Source organism: Sorex araneus, chromosome X (genome assembly GCF_027595985.1).
Source record: "Sorex araneus isolate mSorAra2 chromosome X, mSorAra2.pri, whole genome shotgun sequence".
Classification (NCBI taxonomy): Eukaryota; Metazoa; Chordata; class Mammalia; order Eulipotyphla; family Soricidae; genus Sorex; species Sorex araneus.
Window position 1 is genome coordinate 330,242,744 of NC_073313.1, and position 18,863 is coordinate 330,261,606.

An 18,863-nucleotide genomic window follows, 5' to 3' on the forward strand; every position below is an offset into this window, starting at 1 on the left:
CTTTCCTATCCCTAGCAGGGTCCTAGTCTCGTCATTAGTTTTGGATCATGACAGCATTTGTCTATGATCAAGCTCTTAACTTATAGTTAAGAATTAGGCACTTTGGCCAGGCCCATCTCGATGCCAGGGTAGCACATAACTCACCGCTTGCCCTGGATCCGTCCCGTCCCTTGTCGGGACTCTGCTTTTGGGGTGCTAGGAACTGAGGGCAACCGAGGCTTAAGTGGAGAAAGCAGATGCTCGGGAATGAATAATATTCAAAGCCAATTAAGTCCCAAGTTAGAAAAGCATAATATTGTCTTCTTGCATCTATACAAAAAGGACATTGCTTTAAAGTAAACTATTCAAAAGACATAAGGAGAGAAGAAAGGCAATATTAACTTACAATATAAGTTCAGTGTCCTAGAAAGATCTGACCTTACAAATTAACAGAGTCTGATTAGGGGGAAAAGCTGATTAACTGTTTGGGGAAGAGAGCATAGAGAAGTAGTTACAGATAGACAAAGGAAAGGGAGTGACTCGGGAGCACCTAGATAGGTGTGACCAGGATAAACCTAAGCTCCTTGTGGCAAAGTGGAAAGGACACAGCAATGTCATCCTACACTACCATACTTAGGTAGTATAGAATTTAAATAATTATGAGAAAATATTGTAATTTTATTGCGATGTTAATACTCTTTAAAGTAGTGCTATGTGGTTAGTACTCCTATAGGTTTATTTTATAGGTTCTTTTTTTTGGTGTGGGGGGGGCGGGAGGACGCATACCTCGCAGTCCTCAGGCTCTGTGCCAGGGAGTGATCCCTGAGCATATGTCGCTGACTCATGTTAGATCCCTGGCATCCCACATGCAAGGCAAGCACAGTACCCACTGTACTATTTCTTGGCCCCTCCTAAAAATAGGCATTTTAAATTCTTAAAACTCCTCTATTTTAAAGTGTGACTGAGTATTTTTTAGGATAAATTAAGGCTTTAGGATAAATTTTTGTAGGATAAATTAAGTTGTATGCAGAAAAGATATTAAGTTTAATGAATCATCCCAAATACAGCAACTAGATAAACTCATAAAGTCTCTATATTTTTAGTGGCCATGTTCCTAGGACCAAGATTGTTAGATCAAAAGTTGTTTTCCACAGTGGTTATAATTGTATGTCTATAGTGTTTGTACCAAGACATACTCTCATAAACAGTAGTCATCAGGGAAATTTTTCATTTTAAAACCTTAAAGGATTGGAACGATAGCACAGCGGGTAGGGCGTCTGCCTTGCAAGCAGCCGATCCAGGTTTGATTCCTCCGTCCCTCTCGGAGAGCCCAGCAAGCTACCGAGAATATCCTGCCTCACAGCAGAGCCTGGCAAGCTACCTGTGGCATATTCGATATGCCAAAAAGCAGTAACAACAAGTCTCACAATGGAGATGTAACTGGTGCCTGCTTGAGCAAATCGATGAACAACGGGATGACAGTGCTAATACCTTAAAATTTTTCTTAATTTGACAACTTTCATAATCTATTTACAGTATTATGGAATTACAATATTATGGACGTTCAGGGGATTATGTACAATATTTACATGTAATTCTATGGAATTTCAGGGGTTTACATAAAATATTATGGAATTTCAATAGTTACAATATTATAAAATTCCAGGGGTTTAGCTTCTATCTGTGTAGCTGTCATCATTCTAACCACCAAAGTTAATTAACGCATTTAACAGAGTAAAGGAGAAACACAGGGTCTCAAGCAGATAAAGCATGTTCTCTAGCACAGATTCATTTGCACTATGGTTTATTTTTCACTTTCTCACTTTTTCACTTTCAGATCAGGCTGAGAACTATTTTATCATTTAGATTTTCTCTTTTGGAGAATCTACTAAAGTATCTGTATTATCGATAGTCTTTTTCTTTATGATTTCTATCAATTCTTCATGTATTTTGTATAAAGGTCCTTAACTTTTAATTTTGTAGAGCATCTTGTCTCAATTTACGCCTTGTACTTTACATTCCCTTCAATGCTGTCTTTGGATGGACAGTAGATTTCAATTTATACAATGGATGTAGTCACATTTACAGTTTTTTTCTCCATGGTTGACAATCTGTGCAATTTAAAATTCATTATCTGTCATTAGATAATTTACATTAGTTTCTTTAATGTTTTTTTTTCAGAATTAAATATGCCATCAATTTGTAATTGTTTGGGGCATAAGATTTAAAAAACAGATTTTTTTTTCATGGTAAAATCAAATTCACTAACCACTATTTTCATGACATCCTTTGGATCTGTATTACAGTGGGTAAGGCACTTGCCCTGCAGGCTAATGGGGTTGAGTGAAGAGCCAGAGTTAAGTCCTGAGCACTGTAGGGTGTGGTCCCTAAAACAAAACAAAAAGAAACAAAATCCCTTTCCCACTGCTGGAAGTTATCTCTGTATTAAGTGTTCATTTAAGTAAACCTGTTTCCGTTTCTGAGCACTCTGTTCTGTTTCTTTCATGTCTGTCAATCCCTCATAGATTTTCTTGGACACTTTCAGTTACCCGGATTTCCAGAGACACTTAGATAAACCCATCAACACGCACATACACACACATACACACCACACCACACACACACACACACACACACACACACACTACTGCCACTGTAACAACTGGGGATATTCAATCCATTAACTCCATTAACATAGCATAATCTTCCATTTATTTAGATATATTTCCCTTTCAAGATGTGCAGTATTTCTCTTTTGAGGAGTATTGCAAACTTTGGTTAAACTCATCACTGGAAGAAACCATATTTCTTTAAAAGTGTCATTGCCAATGATAGTTGGAAATCATCACTGGACAAAAACTGAGTGCTGAAAGGAGGTAAAGTGATACACATGATATCCTTTCAGTTACTGTATTACAAGCCACAGAGCCTGAAAGGAAATATGAGAGAGAGACAGAGACAGAGACAGAGAGAACGTTTCTGCCATAGAAGCAGGCTGCAGGCTGCATGTGGGGGCTGACAGGAGGGCAACAGGAGACACTGGTGGAGGGAAATGTGCACTGGTGAAGGGATAGGTGTTGGAACATTGTATCCTGAAAATTACAAACAACTTTATAACTATATCTCACGGTGATTAATAAAAACTGAAAGTGACATTACCAGTTACTATGTTCACATCTACTGCAATACAACTGACCTTTCACTACTTAATAATCATTAACTCAATTTATATTTCAATTTTTCCCAAACATAAATAAGTGCTCTAGGGGGTTGGGGAAGCTTTTATTTCTTCTTAAACTATATTTTACATTTCCTCTTTTTAAAAACACTATCCCGCAACAATCAAGCGAATTCAACCATCTTTCTCTTCTCAGGCGCTCAGGCTCACCCCAAACAGCCAGTTCGAAGCCCCTCTATCACTGGCCCCTTTTAATCCCGAGCCAGAGCCAAACAGATTTGGAAACGGGTGCGGAAGCGCCAGGCGCAGCCCTCCCGCCCGCCCCGCCCACGCGCGGCCGCAGCCAATCAGATCCCCCCTCTTAGCAGCGTCCCAGTCAGCCAAAATGGCGGCGGCCGTTGGCGCGGGATTCCGCTTTGGGTGCCGTTAGCCTTCTCTCCGCGCAAAATGTGAAAGGGAAAACGGCTGGAGGAGGGAGGCTGCAGGCAATGAGTCGGCGAAGGAAACATGGGGAAAGCCCAGGCCTGAAGAACACGCCGCGCAAAGCGATGGCGGCTGAGGACTGCAGCTCGGTGGGCGAGTCAGGGAAGAGGCGGCTCAGGTCGGCCCGCGGCTCCGGGCCCGGCGGGGCTGCAGAGGGCTCCCCTCGGCCCACGCTGCGGCGGGAGCGGCCTCCGGCAGCCTCTTCGTGCAGTAAAAGTAACCCCGAGGGTGAGATGTCGGCAGCGCGGCCTGAGGCCTCGGCGCCGGAGCCTCCCCGCGAAGCTGGGGGCGGTGCGGGCGGGCGGGGATGGAGTCCTGAGTGCGTCCCTGGCTCTCGGCCGCTCGCCTCCCGCGCTCCTTTCAAAAAAAAAAAATCACCCGCACGCCACTCCCCCACGGCCCGCGGGCCCGAGTCCGAGCACTGCCCAGCGAGTCCTGGTCACCCACTTCTCGCCTTCGCCGCAGGCAGCCTCCCCCGGCCTTTACCTGTCGGTGGGGAAGCGAGGGGAGCTAAACGGGGGGCTGCTCCCTGGGCCACCGGCGCGCCAGGAGGACGAGCCGGGGGAGCCGCGGCCCGCCCCAAGCCCCCTCGACCGCCCTCCCCGACCGTCTTCAGAGCAGGGGCCCGGGAGAGCCGCAGCGAGCTGCCTCAGAGCCCCGCTCGGACCCGGCTTCACCGGGAGGGGACCGGAAGTCCGGGAACGCCGTGTCCCGCCGAGTGGGGAGCCGCGCAGGAAGAGAGAGTGTGTGTATGTGTGTGAAGTGTGTGTGTGTGTGTGTGTGTGAAGTGTGTGTGTGTGCGTGTGTGTGTACGTGCGTGCGTGCGTGTGTGTGTGTATGTGTGTGAAGTGTGTGTGTGTGCGTGTGTGTGTGAAGTGTGTGTGTGTGTGTGTGTGTGTGTTGGGGCACCTGAAAACAAATGAGCAATGGTGTGTGTGTGTGTGTGTGTGTGTGTGTGTGTGTGTGTGTGTGTGTGTGTGTGTGTGTGTGTGTGTGTGTGTGTGTGTGTGTGTGTGTGTGTGTGTGTGTGTGTGTTGGGGCACCTGAAAACACATGAGCAGTGGTTTCACCAGCTCCAGCGCTTGGAAAGTTTGAAGCGCTCTCCTCCAGCGTGCGTTAGCTGCCTGGAGTTCCCTTGCGCAAAGCTCTTCCCGAGGCCCGGAAAAAGAAACCTGTAGACATTTGAAAGTGACACTAGATTAAAACACCCGCCCAAGATACGTCTAGTTTTTAAAGTAATTAGATGGTATAGAGTCTAAGGAGCAAGGGAGCTAACCACGTACCTCAAATCTACTGGGGTATTAATTGATTTTGAAAGGATCAATGAATTACAAGTAGCTTCCAGCGCCTCTACTCTCCAGGGTTAGTTTCAGTGAGTGGAACTACTAGGTTTTACAGGACTAAACACCCATAGAGCTACTGGATTGCAATACTTCACTTTTTCCATTGTCAAGTTTGAGTGATACAAGATTTGAAGCGTAGTAGTCAACCATTGCTGTTTTTTTTCCTACATAGAAAAGTACGAAACCCCAGAGAGAATCCTGAAAATGGATTTATTGTCATCGACCCTCAGTTCTCCTAATGATCCAGATGGACAGAATGATATATTTTGGGATCAAAATTCACCAATGACTAAACAGTTAGGTAATTGCTTATTAACATTTTCACTTGGGTAAATACTTGGTAAATGATAACGGTTTATAGACTTTTCACTTAGGTAACATCAGGGTCATCAGATCTTATTGCGAATATTATGTATCTATAATAAGCATATGATCTTAGTGTATAGCAATCTAAGATGTGCTAAATAAAATCACTTTCTAAGAAGGTTTCTATATTTAAAAATTTAACTGCATAGTTGGGTGCGTTACAATTTATAAAAATGTTTTTGTTTGTTTAGGTAAAGGAAGGAAAAAACAGATTTACACTACAGATAGTGATGAGATTTCACGTATTGTGAGCCGAATTGCTCCTCAGGTAAACATCACTAATTTTATAGTTTATTTGAAAACTGAGGAATATACCACTGAGTCCTCATTTAAGTTATCACTGTCACTGTATCACTGTCATCCTGTTGTTCATCAGTTTACTCGAGCAGGCACCATTAATGGCTCCATTCGTCTCAGCCCTGAGATTTTAGCAGCCTCTCCTTCCTCATCTTTCCCAACGATTGGAGGCTCTTTCAGGGAAATGAGACCTGTTATTGTTACTGGTTTTGGCATATTGAATGCCACAGGGAGCTTGCCATGCTCTGCCATGCGGATGGGATACTCTCGGTAGATTGCCGGGCTCTCCGAGAGGTTCATATAATATATATGAAATATATAATAAAATATGTGTATAAATATATATATTTCCCACTATGATTTTGCATCTAATAATAAGAAGTAAATAAATAATACTAAAGTGGGTGTTTTTTTTTTGTTTGTTTGCTTTTGGGCCACACCTGAAGTCCTCAGGGGTTACTCCTGGCTCTGCATTCAGGAATCACTCTTAGCAGTTTTGGGGAGACTGTAAGGATGCCAGGGCATTTAAGTTATATGAAAAATATTTTGCCGTTTACAATTTTCTTTGCTGGAAATAGAGCATCAAACATGACCTTGTCTACTACTGAAATGCAGTTTTGGGTAAAAATGTAAATTTTGAATTATGATTTCCTAAACATGTTTCTTAGGTTTTTAGAATGATAATTTTGTTTTGTTTTTGTGCTACACCTGGCAGTGCTCAGGGCTTAATTCTGGCTCTGCACTCAAATGTCTCTCCCCGAGGGGTTCAGAGACCATAGGGCTGCTGGGGAGTGAACATGGGTCTGCCACTTGCAAGGCAAGTAATGTTACTATTGCTCTGGCTGCAGGTGTTTTTTGTTTTGTTTTGTTTTGTGGTCATACCTAGGGATGTTCAGGGACTACTACTGGCTTTTCAGTCAGGAATCATTCCTGGAGGTACTCTGAGGCACCATATGGGATGCCTGAGATCAAACCCCTGTTGGGCACATGAAAGGACTTACTCGCCTCACCCTCCCTCCCTCCTTCCCTCTCCCTCTCCTCCTTCCCTCTCTCTCTCCCTCTTCCCCCTCTCTCCCCCTCCCCCCTCTTCCTCTCTCTCTCTCTTTCTCTCTCTCTCTTTCTTTCTCTTCCGCCCTCTTCTTTTAACCAGACTTAAAAAAAAATCATGTTGCTTAGCAGTATATGCTATCACTTTTCAAGTTATTAAAATAACCAAGTGGTAAAAATTTCAAATTTCTATTGCCATTGGAGTCTTATAAGGAATAAGTTAAATAAATATCCTCGGTATACTATAGGATACTACAAATGCAAGTTTGTTATATTAGAGACATCTTTTAAGTTGGTTTATTTCACTCTTTATATTGCTTGAGTGAAGTAGAAATAGCCTCTGTTCTGAACCTTTTTCTCCTTTCTGTTTAGCAAACTTTGAAACTATAAATAATCAGGATTTTGGTCTGTGAGAGCATAACGTAGCTTTTGGTGGTATTTCTTTCTATAGCATTCTGTTCACCCATAAGTTGTAGATAGAATGACCCAAATTGGCTAAGAACAATCACCATATTCCACTTTGAGGAGACAGGGAAATAAAGTTTTCTTAGCGGCTATATAATGATCTGAAATAATAACCAGTCAAAACAACTCTGTTGCTACTGGCTCTACATTCCATATTTGACATGTCATAAAAATTCATTTTACATTGGTTCATTAGTTAAATGGCATTTATGCCATGATACTCTTTACTTCACAAGTTAACAGTAGATCTTCATTAATTGTGGGTTTTGCATGAAAGAAGCATAATAAAATGTGTTTGGACTGGCCATTCTAAGTAGTGATAAAGAGATAGTAGACTAAATTATTCGACTCTTTACCTTAGTATGTTGGAAATATTAGCTCACATAAAGAAACAGCAACAATATACAAGTAGTAACTAGTGTAAAAGAAAAAAAATTGGTAGTAGCTTTAGAATGTTATTAGCACTTATAAAGCATATAGACCTTTGACAGTATCAAGGACTTTTCTAAAAGCTTGTGATCCCAGTGACATATTCATGTGGTTTGGATGTATTATCCTCAAATAATTAAATCACCTTAATATTTTCAGAGATTTAAAAATTATATGCCTTATTTTAATGAAATGAAATAATTTTACGCAGTTTATTTGAATAGTCTTATTTTTTCATCATTGGTATACAGTTTTATGAGACACTCCTTATGATTAAATTATGTTTTGATATTTTGTACTATATCTGATTGTAGTTGGAAGTAAATAAAATATGTAGTCATTGATGAAAATAAATTTGTGTGGCTCTGGGAATTTAACACAGGACTTCTCAAATGTGAGTTATGTACTCAACTGCTGAGCCACATCCCATGCCCTCATGAGAAAATATTAAATATTATATTTATTAATCCTCTAGAAACATAAATAGGACATATATATATATATATACACACACATACGTAAGTGTAAAATCAGATATGTAGAGTTATGATCCATGTATTCACTGAAAATTGAATTTTAAATTGCTTGGTAAATAACTCAAAACTTGTAATTCAGTCAATAAGAATATTATTGTCGGGGCTGAAGTGATAGCACAGCAGGAGGGCATTTGCCTTGCACGTGACTGACCTGAGTTCGATTTCCAGCATCCCATATGGTCCCCCAAGCACCGCCAAGAGTAATTCCTGAGTGCAGAGCCAGGAATAACCCCTGAACATTGCCAGGTGTGACCCAAAAAAGCAAAAAAATATATATATTATTGTCACTAAATTCAAGGTTGATTTAGAAGCAAGTGGAGAATATTGAATCTGAAAGTGAAATTTTTGTTCACTTTTTGGTATATTTTGCTAAGCTAAAACCAGTTAGGTCAAATGAGCGTCAAACATCTAAGAAATCTAAGTATTAATAGACTGAGGAGTTTTTACTATTGTTTTGTCTGGGGCCTACATCCAGATGTGCTCAGGGCTTACTCCTGGCTCTGTACTCAGGGATCATTTCTGGTTGTATCAGGGGTACCATATGGGGGCCCAAGGACTGAGCCCCAGTCAGTCATATGTAAATCTTGTAAGACAAGTGCCTAGTCCCTGTACTATTTCTTCAACTTTTGCCCTGAGGATTTTAAAGAACCAAATAGTAAGGATATTTTTTACTATAAGTGTTCTAGTAAATAAAATTAAGTTGAATTAATTGAAAATAAATTGAGTATAAAGTGAATTGATATCTGTATGTCTGACTTTTTGCTAGCTACTAGACTCTTAAAAGTCTTCATCTTAAGCAACTTTTAATCTGGTATTCAGAGTGCTTTGCCAGGTGTGGTTATTTACGTTCATTTAGGTAGCAACGAAATAGAAAATGGTTCATCTATTTTATTTGTTGGTTATTTCTGCCTTATTCTTAGCGTCATATTCTTATCTCTTAATACCTGCTTAATTCTATTTAACTGTTTTAATTTACAGCAACATATACTATCCAATTTTTGATGGATTCTAATGGAATTAAGAAAATTTTGGAAATTAGGTGATAGAGAAATTCTATATATAGCTTTCTTTATTCTCAGTCCCCACTATTTTTGCTATGATTTTGGTTTTGATACTGTTTATTTTCATAAATTTCTTATGCCAAAATCTGTTTTCTTTTGAATAATGTGCTATTACTACTAAAACATGCATTAGTTAAAATTATTAAGATTTTTAAAATAAGGAATTTCTATCTTTTGTTACAACATAAGTGGATCACTTATTGCAATTATTATCATCTTTCAACTTCTCATTTATTTGTACTTTGTTGAGTAACTATTACCTTAGAATTTATTACAGAAGCAATTTTCAAAATTGTTTGTTTTTCTTCCCTCCTTTCCTCCTATGGGGGTGTTCTTTTATACCTCTTTTTCCCCCTTTTCCTGCCAAAGGATGAAAAGCCAATAACAAACTCAATGCTGGGCATGTGGATTGGTGAAACTGCTATTCCTTGTACTCCTGGTGTAGCAAAAGGAAAATCAAGAGCAAAAACATGCTGTACAAAGTAAGTTAAAACTTTTTTGCTTACTGAAAATTCACCTAAGTGGTTATTTTAAATTACATTGTGTTTTGCTTTCTTGATTATATCAAATTGTTGAAATTATTTTTCTTAGTTTTGATATATAAAATTTTGGACACAATGTGTTGATATTTGTGCTTTAACACTAAAATGTTTAATATTGACTAATGTTATGACTGAGAGTTTTTCTTTTAAAATTATTTAATAGGTTAAAAACACAAAATAAAGAAGAAGAACTTATGAAGTTGGCTAAACAGTTTGACAAGAATATGGAAGAGCTCGATGTAATTCAAGAGCAGAACAAGAGAAATCATGATTTTATTCATATGATATCAGAAGCAGAGACTTTAAATAATTATAAAGAAAATGTACAGATGCATTTATTACTTGACATAGTTCCTGAAATAGATAATGCTATAATAAGGAAGAAACCAATTAAAGAAAGCACCAAGATATCTATGGTAAATGATCAAAATAGCAGTCAGAAGCCATTTGACCTAAATGCTGAAGCAGCCTTTAATGCCATCTTTGATGGTTCTACTCAGAAATGCAGTGGAGCGTTAAGCCAGGATCTGTCACATGCATTTTCGAACACCACTCACACTATCTTTGCAAAGAAAAGTGCTTTGAAAGAGGAAAAAGTCATTACTAATGAAACTCTGGTCAGTGAAAAGCTGCTAAGTAAAACTCAAGGATCACTTTCTCATCAAGTAGATATTCCTGTGATGGCCAAATCATGTGTATCGCCCTGTAGTAAAGCAGCAACCACTTTGAATAAGTGTACTGATACACTTACTGCCAGTGATTTTGAAGATGATTGGGAAAATCTACTAAGTAATGAGCCTTATATTATGCAAAATGCCAGTACACCTGAACTTTGCCTTGCTGATCAAAAAGGAATTTTTAACTTAAATATTCAAAATGCTGAAAGTAATTCAAAAACAAATGGAAATCTAGATGTGAGGCTAAAAGATACAAACATTTTTCAAGAACTTTCTTCAGAAACAACGAACAGTGAATTAATAGATGATGGGAAGTTCAGAGTTTCCTCAAATCCAAGTGGTAAAGTAAACAAATTGCCATCCTGTGGAAGTAAAGTGAAATTTGACAAATCTTTAAATACAGTTGTTCAAGACAAATTTCAGGATTCTTTAAATACAGTTGTTCAAGACAAATTTCAGGATTGTTCTATTACAACTTTTCCAATGAAAATAAAGGAAGATATTCACTCAAAATTTACTTCTACTATAGATAGTTCTGAAAAAAAGTCTGCTTTGAACACAGTGGTTTCAAATGAACAAAAAAATAAGTCAAATTTTAATCAGTCTTTTAAAGCACTTGCTAGTATAGAGCCTTTTGGCTCTTCAGCTTTGAACAATAAAGCCATTGTCTGTAACCCAAATCAGACTAATACATCAAACTTAGGCTCTTTCTTCGATGATTGGAATGATCCAACATTTTCCAATGAAATTATTGAAGCATGTCATCAATTAGAAAATACCTGGGAAGAAGATGATGTAGAAGATGATTTATTATACCAAGCATGTGATGATATTGAAAAACTGACTCAGCAAGAAGACAGTAGTGAGGACTGCAAGACACCCGAAAGTATACTTAAAGTCAATAACAGTTCCAAACTTGGAGCCAAAAGCATGTTCACTCCACCTAAACAAGGAAGCCCATTAGCTCAATCAAAGCATTTGAATCTGTGCGGCATTTCAGTGCAAAAGTCTTCATTGACAAATAATCCACATGTAAATAAATCATTGAAGATGGAGAAAAGGGAAGTTTATGGAAATTCTCCAGGTTTTCTAGGTGCTACAACAAATTTGTCTATAAATTCTAAGAGCATAGACTGTCAGCCCAGTAATCTGCATTTTTCTCGAAATAACTCTGATATTCCAATACAAGTAAATAATTCCAAATTGGTTCTTACAGGAACTTCAGCTTCGAGTGCAATTTCACATCATCTGAATACAGAAATTGCTCCTTATGAGAAGAATTTAAATACTCAGCATATATCCCATAAGAACATAAAAGATGAAACTTGGAGAGACCTTAACAGAACAGTTAGATTTTCTAAATATACTTTTACAAGGATGAAAAATTCTCAGGTTATTTCCCAATTTAATCAAAACCATCTATCAAGAAGTGTTTCTGATACTGAAATTCCACAAAGTTTAGAAAAAAGTAAAATTGTCAACCCATTTTATAGGGAGACTATTCAAAAGCAATCTTTGGTGAAACTTTCTGAATCCTTAAAACAACCTTCAAAGGGTATGTATGAAATTGTTTTAGTTTAAAGTTAATTTGGAAAGTAAACGAGTTATTTTTAAATTTATGAAGTGATTCTTTGAAGTGTATAGTACTGTACAATGTGTGGAAAGCTTATGTTTTTGTGACTACATCATACACTTTTTTAATTTGTTTTTTTCACTTGTTTTCATTTTTATTTAATCCATGAGCATCCAGCAATGTTCATGGATTACTCCTGGCTCTTTTTAGGGATCACTCTTACTGGGGTTCAGGGGACTATATCTGACGCCAGAGGTCAATCCTGGACTGGTTGCATGCAAGGCAAGTGCCCTACCTGCTATACTATAAGCACTGGCCCAATAATTTTATATTTAATATGGTGACTTGTGCATAAATGTATTTGAAAAACACTTGATGAGTGACTTCAATTTTGAGGAAATACATACTTTTAGATATGTATTGCTCTGATACTGTATTTACTAAGAATCTTAAAATCTGGATCATCTTATTACCATATTTAGCGGAACTTTGATGTCAATATATGCAATTTTAGAATGCTCTAATTAGATACCTTTTCTAGTATAAAATCTGATAAAATTCAGTGTTTGTATGGTTAGAACTGTACCTTGTATAATTTGTCATATTTTGTACAATCCGTTACCTTTAATTATTCCATTTCCTCTTTTCTTAAATTTTCATTTCTATCAACAGAGTTCATTTTTTTTTCCTGATAGAGCTCAGAACCAGCCAATGTTTTTGCTCTCAACCATTACCACCTATAAGCCCATATTTATTGATTAGATAGAGCTTGATAGTTTACAGTTTCTTTACCTTTTTCTTTCAATTTTTGTCACCATCTTTTTTGTAAACAAATAGCCAGCCAAGTATAATTTTGCTATGCGTTAACACAACCTTAAGTAGTTGCCCATTATTTTGGTTTTTGTTTGATTATTTTTCTGTTTGCTTGGGGTCCACACCCGGCAATGCTCAGGGTTACTCCTGGCTCTACACACAGAAATCACTCCTGGCGGTGCTCAGGGGAACATATGGGATTCTGGGGATTGAACTGGGTCTGCTTTATGCAAGGCAAGTGCCCTACCAACTCTTCTATCAGTCCAGCCCATACCCCAACATTTATTAAATAAAATAATAAATGTTATTTTTAATCAGGAACTTTGGCGGATCTACACAAGGCTCTGGATTATCTCTCCTTGATCTGCTTGTTCTCCTTTCCCCTTTTATACTCAACATCAGTCATACCAGCTGTCTGTCTTTGAGTTCCTCAAACAGAATAATATTTTCTCTACTTCAGGAACTAGATGGCTCTTTGTCATTTGCTATCATCTCTTGTATCTTTTTATCAGAGGCTTTGAATATTGTTCGTGTCGGTGAATATATAGACTTGATACAGCACCTGTCCCTTAGATGATACTTAATAAATATTTAAATGAACCAGGCAATGTAATAAAGTCTGATATCAGATGACTGATACTTTCTTAAAGGGAATCTAACATAACTGCTTGTGCTTCATAATACTTAATGCTTTCTCACAGCCTCATGTTTTCACAGTTGCTTTTTAATTCATTGAAAGTACAGTGCCAACACAGACACCAGTTCTGGTCACTGTTTTAACACAATGATGTTTACTTACAATGCTAGATATCTGAAACATGTATAAACCAGTGTTTTATAGTATAAAATAGTCATTTAAAATAAACACACCAACAGTGTGTTTTGAAGTATCCAGGTGAATTTATATTTGCACTTTGAGATTCTGCAATATCTAGTGCTAATTTCTGTTACAGAATTTAATACACTAATGATTAATATTTATTTTCTTGGTCCAGCTTATTCTCTTGGACTTAACATTGAGATTGTTATCTGTTTTGTACATTAATGATAAAATGGTGAGAGGTGTTTTTGTTTTTAATTAAAAAATTAGTCATTTTTCCTTTTTTTTGTTGTGATGACTCAGGGTCTCATACACACTGAATTGTGATACTACACATGTTCAATGAGTGTTGCATTTAGGTTGTAGTACTTACACAGATACAGTCTTTGCACATGTGCTAGCTGACAGTCATCCTGTTTCAGTTTGGGTGTTCTTGTACATTCTGGTTTTAATGCTCACTGGAGGTGGCTGCTTGCACAGGTGCCCACTTGATGTTGCACACCTGGAGAAAATGCCTGTATGTCTTTGGTTGCAGTGCTCACAGGGTAGGGGGTAAGGGTCTCACACTTATGTTGCTCTGCTTACACACATCTGGCTGTGGTATTCTGGAGATTATACTTTTGTAGTGTAAGGAGACCGTAAGAGCTGTAGTTCTGGGACTAACCTCAGTGCGTGTGGGAGGCACCATGGATTGAGTTTACTTTATCTTTTCAGTTTTCCCTGTAAGCTTATTGATATTTATAATCAATATTAACCTTGTTTCTATTTTCTGTTGTTTACATTTTCTTTAGCAAGCTATCCTACAAAATAAAACCTATTTTAACTAGCTTACTCTCCTCTAAGGTTACTGTCACTGTCACTGTCATCCCGTGGCTCAATGATTTGCGCAAGGGGGCACCAGTAACGTCTCCATCGTGAGATTTGTTGTTACTGTTTTTGGCATATCGAATACATCACAGGGAGCTTGCCAGTCTCTGCCATGCGGGCGAGATACTCTCAGTAGCTTGTTGGGCTCTCCAAGAGGGGCGGAGAAATCGAACCTGGGTCTGCGGCATGCAAGGCAAATGCCCTACCCGTTGTGCTATTGCTAAGCCCCTTCTTTAAGGTAGGGTTTGACAGTGTCCAAATTTAGCCTAGAGCATGTTTTTTCTACAGCCAACATGCAAAAATGTTTTTCATGATTTAGTGATTGAAAAATAAAGTTTTCTAGAACTTTTGAAAAAATAAGAACTTGACATCTTTTTGTTCATAAATAAAGTATGTTATTTAAACCCACTTAGTTCTGTGTACATAGATCCATGACTGTTTTCATATTACAATGATAGAATTGAGAAGTTGCAATGAAAATACTCTAAAATGTTGTATACTAACTTTTCATTTTAACAACACAAAAATTATCGACCCAGATTTAGGCATAAAGAACAAGTATTGCTGTGTATTTGGAACAGTTTGAGATTTGGCTATATGTTCTATTGCAATTTGAGTTAAGAGCCGATAAGGAAAATGCATAACTCCATAAATCAGATAGTTATGGTGTGGCTTTATTGTATTATTTGAAATTGTATTACTGATTGTCATGTAGAAGATTATTAACCTATTTTCCTTTCAGACTTACGGTCAATTGAATATAAACTCTGTATTTGTTCATTCTTTCATTTCTCAGTTTCAAGACTAAAACATTAGATAATTAATCTAATTGTAAGTTACCATGTAATATCTTTCTATAACAAAAAATAGCTATGTCTGAGATAATTAGCTTAGGAAATAAAAGCCGTCAGAATCATCTGGGGAATTTATTTAAAATGTGTCTCTTAATTCTAAACATATCTTCCAACTCCCATTTCTGATTATCCCCAAGAAAGGAAGAGGAAACAGAAGATAAATTTTTTCTTAAATGTAGAAATTTCTTAGGGCTAGAGAGATAGTGCATTTGATAAAGTACTTGCCTTGCACTTGCCCTACCCAGGTTTGATCCCCTGCACCCTGCATAGTTGCTCAAGCACCACCAGAAGTAATTGAAATGCAAAGCCAGGAGTGACACCTGCATAATGTTAGTGTGACCCAAAAGCTAAAAAATAAATTGTAAGGCTTTGCCTTTATGTAATATAAATACTGTTCTCCCAGTTGTACTATAGAATCTTCTCAGGAAGATTTTACAAATTAGTTGTAAAATAAGATCACTTAAATATGTATTAGTGTGATTGTTTGAAAACGAAACCTTAATAAGAAAATAGGCTTGTTAATTTTAAGGTTTGATTATTTTAACTATAATCAAATTTTTTACTTCAAAATATCAACTGTGAAGTTAAATTTATTTTAGTAGAACTCAGCATTTTCACAGTAGAATTTGTTATATTAAAATAGAAGCTTCTTATTTTCATTTATTTGCCATTATTTTGTAGTATTGTTACCTAAAATATATTTTTAAGTTTGCTGCATAAGAATGCATCAGGATGCTTTACATGTTACATATATAAAAGACTTCAAGTTGGGGAGATGTTTCAGATGGCTGGACCGCATACTTTGTATGCGGGTCACCAGTGCTCAGTTGCTGGTTCTACGGTGCCAGAGAGCAAACACTGAAGATGTGGTTCATCACTTGTGGTTTAAAATAAAAGGAAATCAAAATAATAAAAAGGATTCAAATTTGACTTTATTTGGGTGTTCTCATTGATTATAATTTGAGTACTTTTCTATTTATGGTTACTTAACAAAATAACTTGTTACTTAAAAATGTATTTTATGGGGGCTGGAGCAATATTACAGCAGGGAGGGCGTTTGCCTTGCACGCAGCCGACCCGAGTTCGATTCCCAGCATCCCATATGGTCCCCTGAGCACCGCCAGGAGTAATTCCTGAGTGAAGAGCCAGGAGTAACCCCTGTGCATCGCCAGGTGTGACCCAAAAAGCAAAAAAAAAAAAAAAAAAGTATTTCATGTTTGTACATTTAGATATAATGTTGAGGATTGTCTTTATAGTCAAATAGATTTTAGTCAAATGAATTTAATAAGGCTGGAAAGAAAGGAACAGATTGGTTAGTGCCTTTTTGTTGTTGTGTTTGTTGTGTGGGGTGTACTTGGAGTCTAGTAGTTGTGGTTCAACCAGACCAATGTGTCAAATCTGGATAATTTTTTTAATAATGAAAAAAATTAAAATTTCAATATGACATATTTCAATATGACTCAGTTCTGTAAAATTTACGTCTGCATTTTATTTAATTTTTAGAGGAAGAAGAGAAAAGTAAAAAGTGTTCTCCTGAAGAAATTCAGAGAAAAAGACAAGAAGCAATGGTTCGAAGAAAGGCCAAAGCACAGGCATCATCTGTAAAGACAGCTCCCACTTAATTTCTATAATGAAATATTACTTGGAAGAATTATCAAGGACAATAACTATCTATGATAGGAAAGAATTTCTTCTTGATTTCTCTATGAGAAATTTAATGCTGTTATAAAGCATGGACTTCTTTTTTTTAATAAATCACTGTTTGAAATAGTGAAACATTTCCTTAGAGAAAGATATTGTAGTTGCATATAAGTTTTCAGAATTCAGGAAGATCATCAGTTATACTGCAGCAGGTGGTTATGGTTTTAAATAATTTGTTTATCAAAGATCACTGAAAAATATGTAATCTACTTAATTTTTAATTATCATAAGTCTTTTCCTAATGCAAAACTTCACTTTATTAAAGTTATAGACTGTTACTTGTAGTGTTCCTTTCAGTAATTCTTTCTTAAAGCTTTCAGCATTTCTGAATTCTATATTTCTATATTCTTAGGAACATGGTTTTTGGAAATGAAGAATTTTAATTTTCAGGGAAATTACTCTTTCAGTTACTAATCTGAAATAGATTTGAACTTTAATTTTCTCATGCATTTTGGAAACTGGACAAAAACAGACTTAATACATCCACGTTTTTAAAAAATTATGATTGAGTTTCTTTTTTAAATAATGTGTTTATACTGAAAACTGTCAGAAAATTCAGGTATCTGGTTCAACTTCAACTTCTTTGTTAGGTAAGAAAAATGAAGAGTTATTCTGAAATTCACAGGCAAGTTGCAGTTGCGATAGGGTTATTAGATTTACTTTTTGATCCTTACACAGAATTTTTGCTTCAAAATTATGGAAAATAACTTATGTGTAGGACCATCAATTATTTTATAGTATAAAGCAAAAAAAGTATGTTAAATACTATTTAATAATTTTCGTTGTTTTGTTTCAAAGAATTTATCAGTCCAGTATATAAAAATAAGCTTTCTTTTTCAATTTTTCTCTAGTAAGTTTAATTTTCCTTTGATTGACTTGCTGAGTTCTGTGCCACTCTTTTCTCTTACTTTTTTGCTTATTTGAAAGTTGCTAAGCTAGAAGAAATCTAAGGAAAGGATATATGGAAGTACAGATCTCTATTCTTCCTAGAGGCTATGACATTACCAATCATGGTAGTTGACACTATGCAGAACCTAATATGTTCAAATGGATATATATATGTATATATATATACATATATGTGTGTGTGTATATACACAATTTTGAACATTGAATTTTTATTTTTGGAATACATCTAGTAACCTTTATTAGTATCTAGGGACTGTAAAAAAAAGAATGTAAATAACCTAAATACTGATACATTTTCTATATAAGAAGATAAAGAAGTGAGAATCTTTTGCTTAAATAGCTTCAGTGTATTCTTACTATATTTTTCATATCTCTACCTTTGCTTAAATGTTTCCCTGTCTTCTGTGTGCTTCCTTTAGCTAGTATGTTTTTAGCCTGTTCTATCCATTCAGTGAGGCTAAGCCTTATAAGTCTTATGTTATTTGAAATAGGAGTTTCCTGACTATCCTTATTAGAATTGATTTCTTCTCTCAGATTATGGTGATGCTGATTTCCCCTGTCTTTAATGTGTCAATTTTTGTTATGCCTTCGTTATTGTGTATGTATTTTAGTAATATTTTTAAAACTCATTTTGCATTCTTTTGTATTTTTACAATATTTCCTTATAATATATTGCTTGCTATTCACTTAAAATAATTTTTTTGATGCAACCTTTCTCCCCAAGGATACTTTATGTGGTAGACAGTGAGTAGAATAGTAACCCAAAGCATCTGAACTTGAATATGATCGGATTTTAAGGCCTCCTCTTGCTACACACACACTTCTTTTCTATCCTGATACATCAGTTACTTCAGCTATTAGTGAGAATAACAGGAGTTGAGTGTCTCATGAATGACCTTGCAGATAGCTTTGTAAATAGTTTC

At 36.7% G+C, this 18,863-nt stretch overlaps 1 protein-coding gene across 1 annotated transcript; it reads left to right on the forward strand.

Moving 5' to 3' along the window:
* The first annotated feature begins 3,247 nt into the window (after window positions 1-3,247).
* Window positions 3,248-18,569, forward strand: ETAA1 (ETAA1 activator of ATR kinase). The gene is made up of 6 exons (XM_055122683.1): window positions 3,248-3,868; window positions 5,156-5,284; window positions 5,541-5,617; window positions 9,554-9,666; window positions 9,890-11,958; window positions 16,834-18,569. Exons 1-6 carry the CDS (start codon window positions 3,646-3,648, stop codon window positions 16,950-16,952), a joined length of 2,730 nt encoding a protein of 909 aa, XP_054978658.1. The 5' UTR covers window positions 3,248-3,645; the 3' UTR covers window positions 16,953-18,569.
* The last annotated feature ends 294 nt before the right edge of the window (window positions 18,570-18,863 follow it).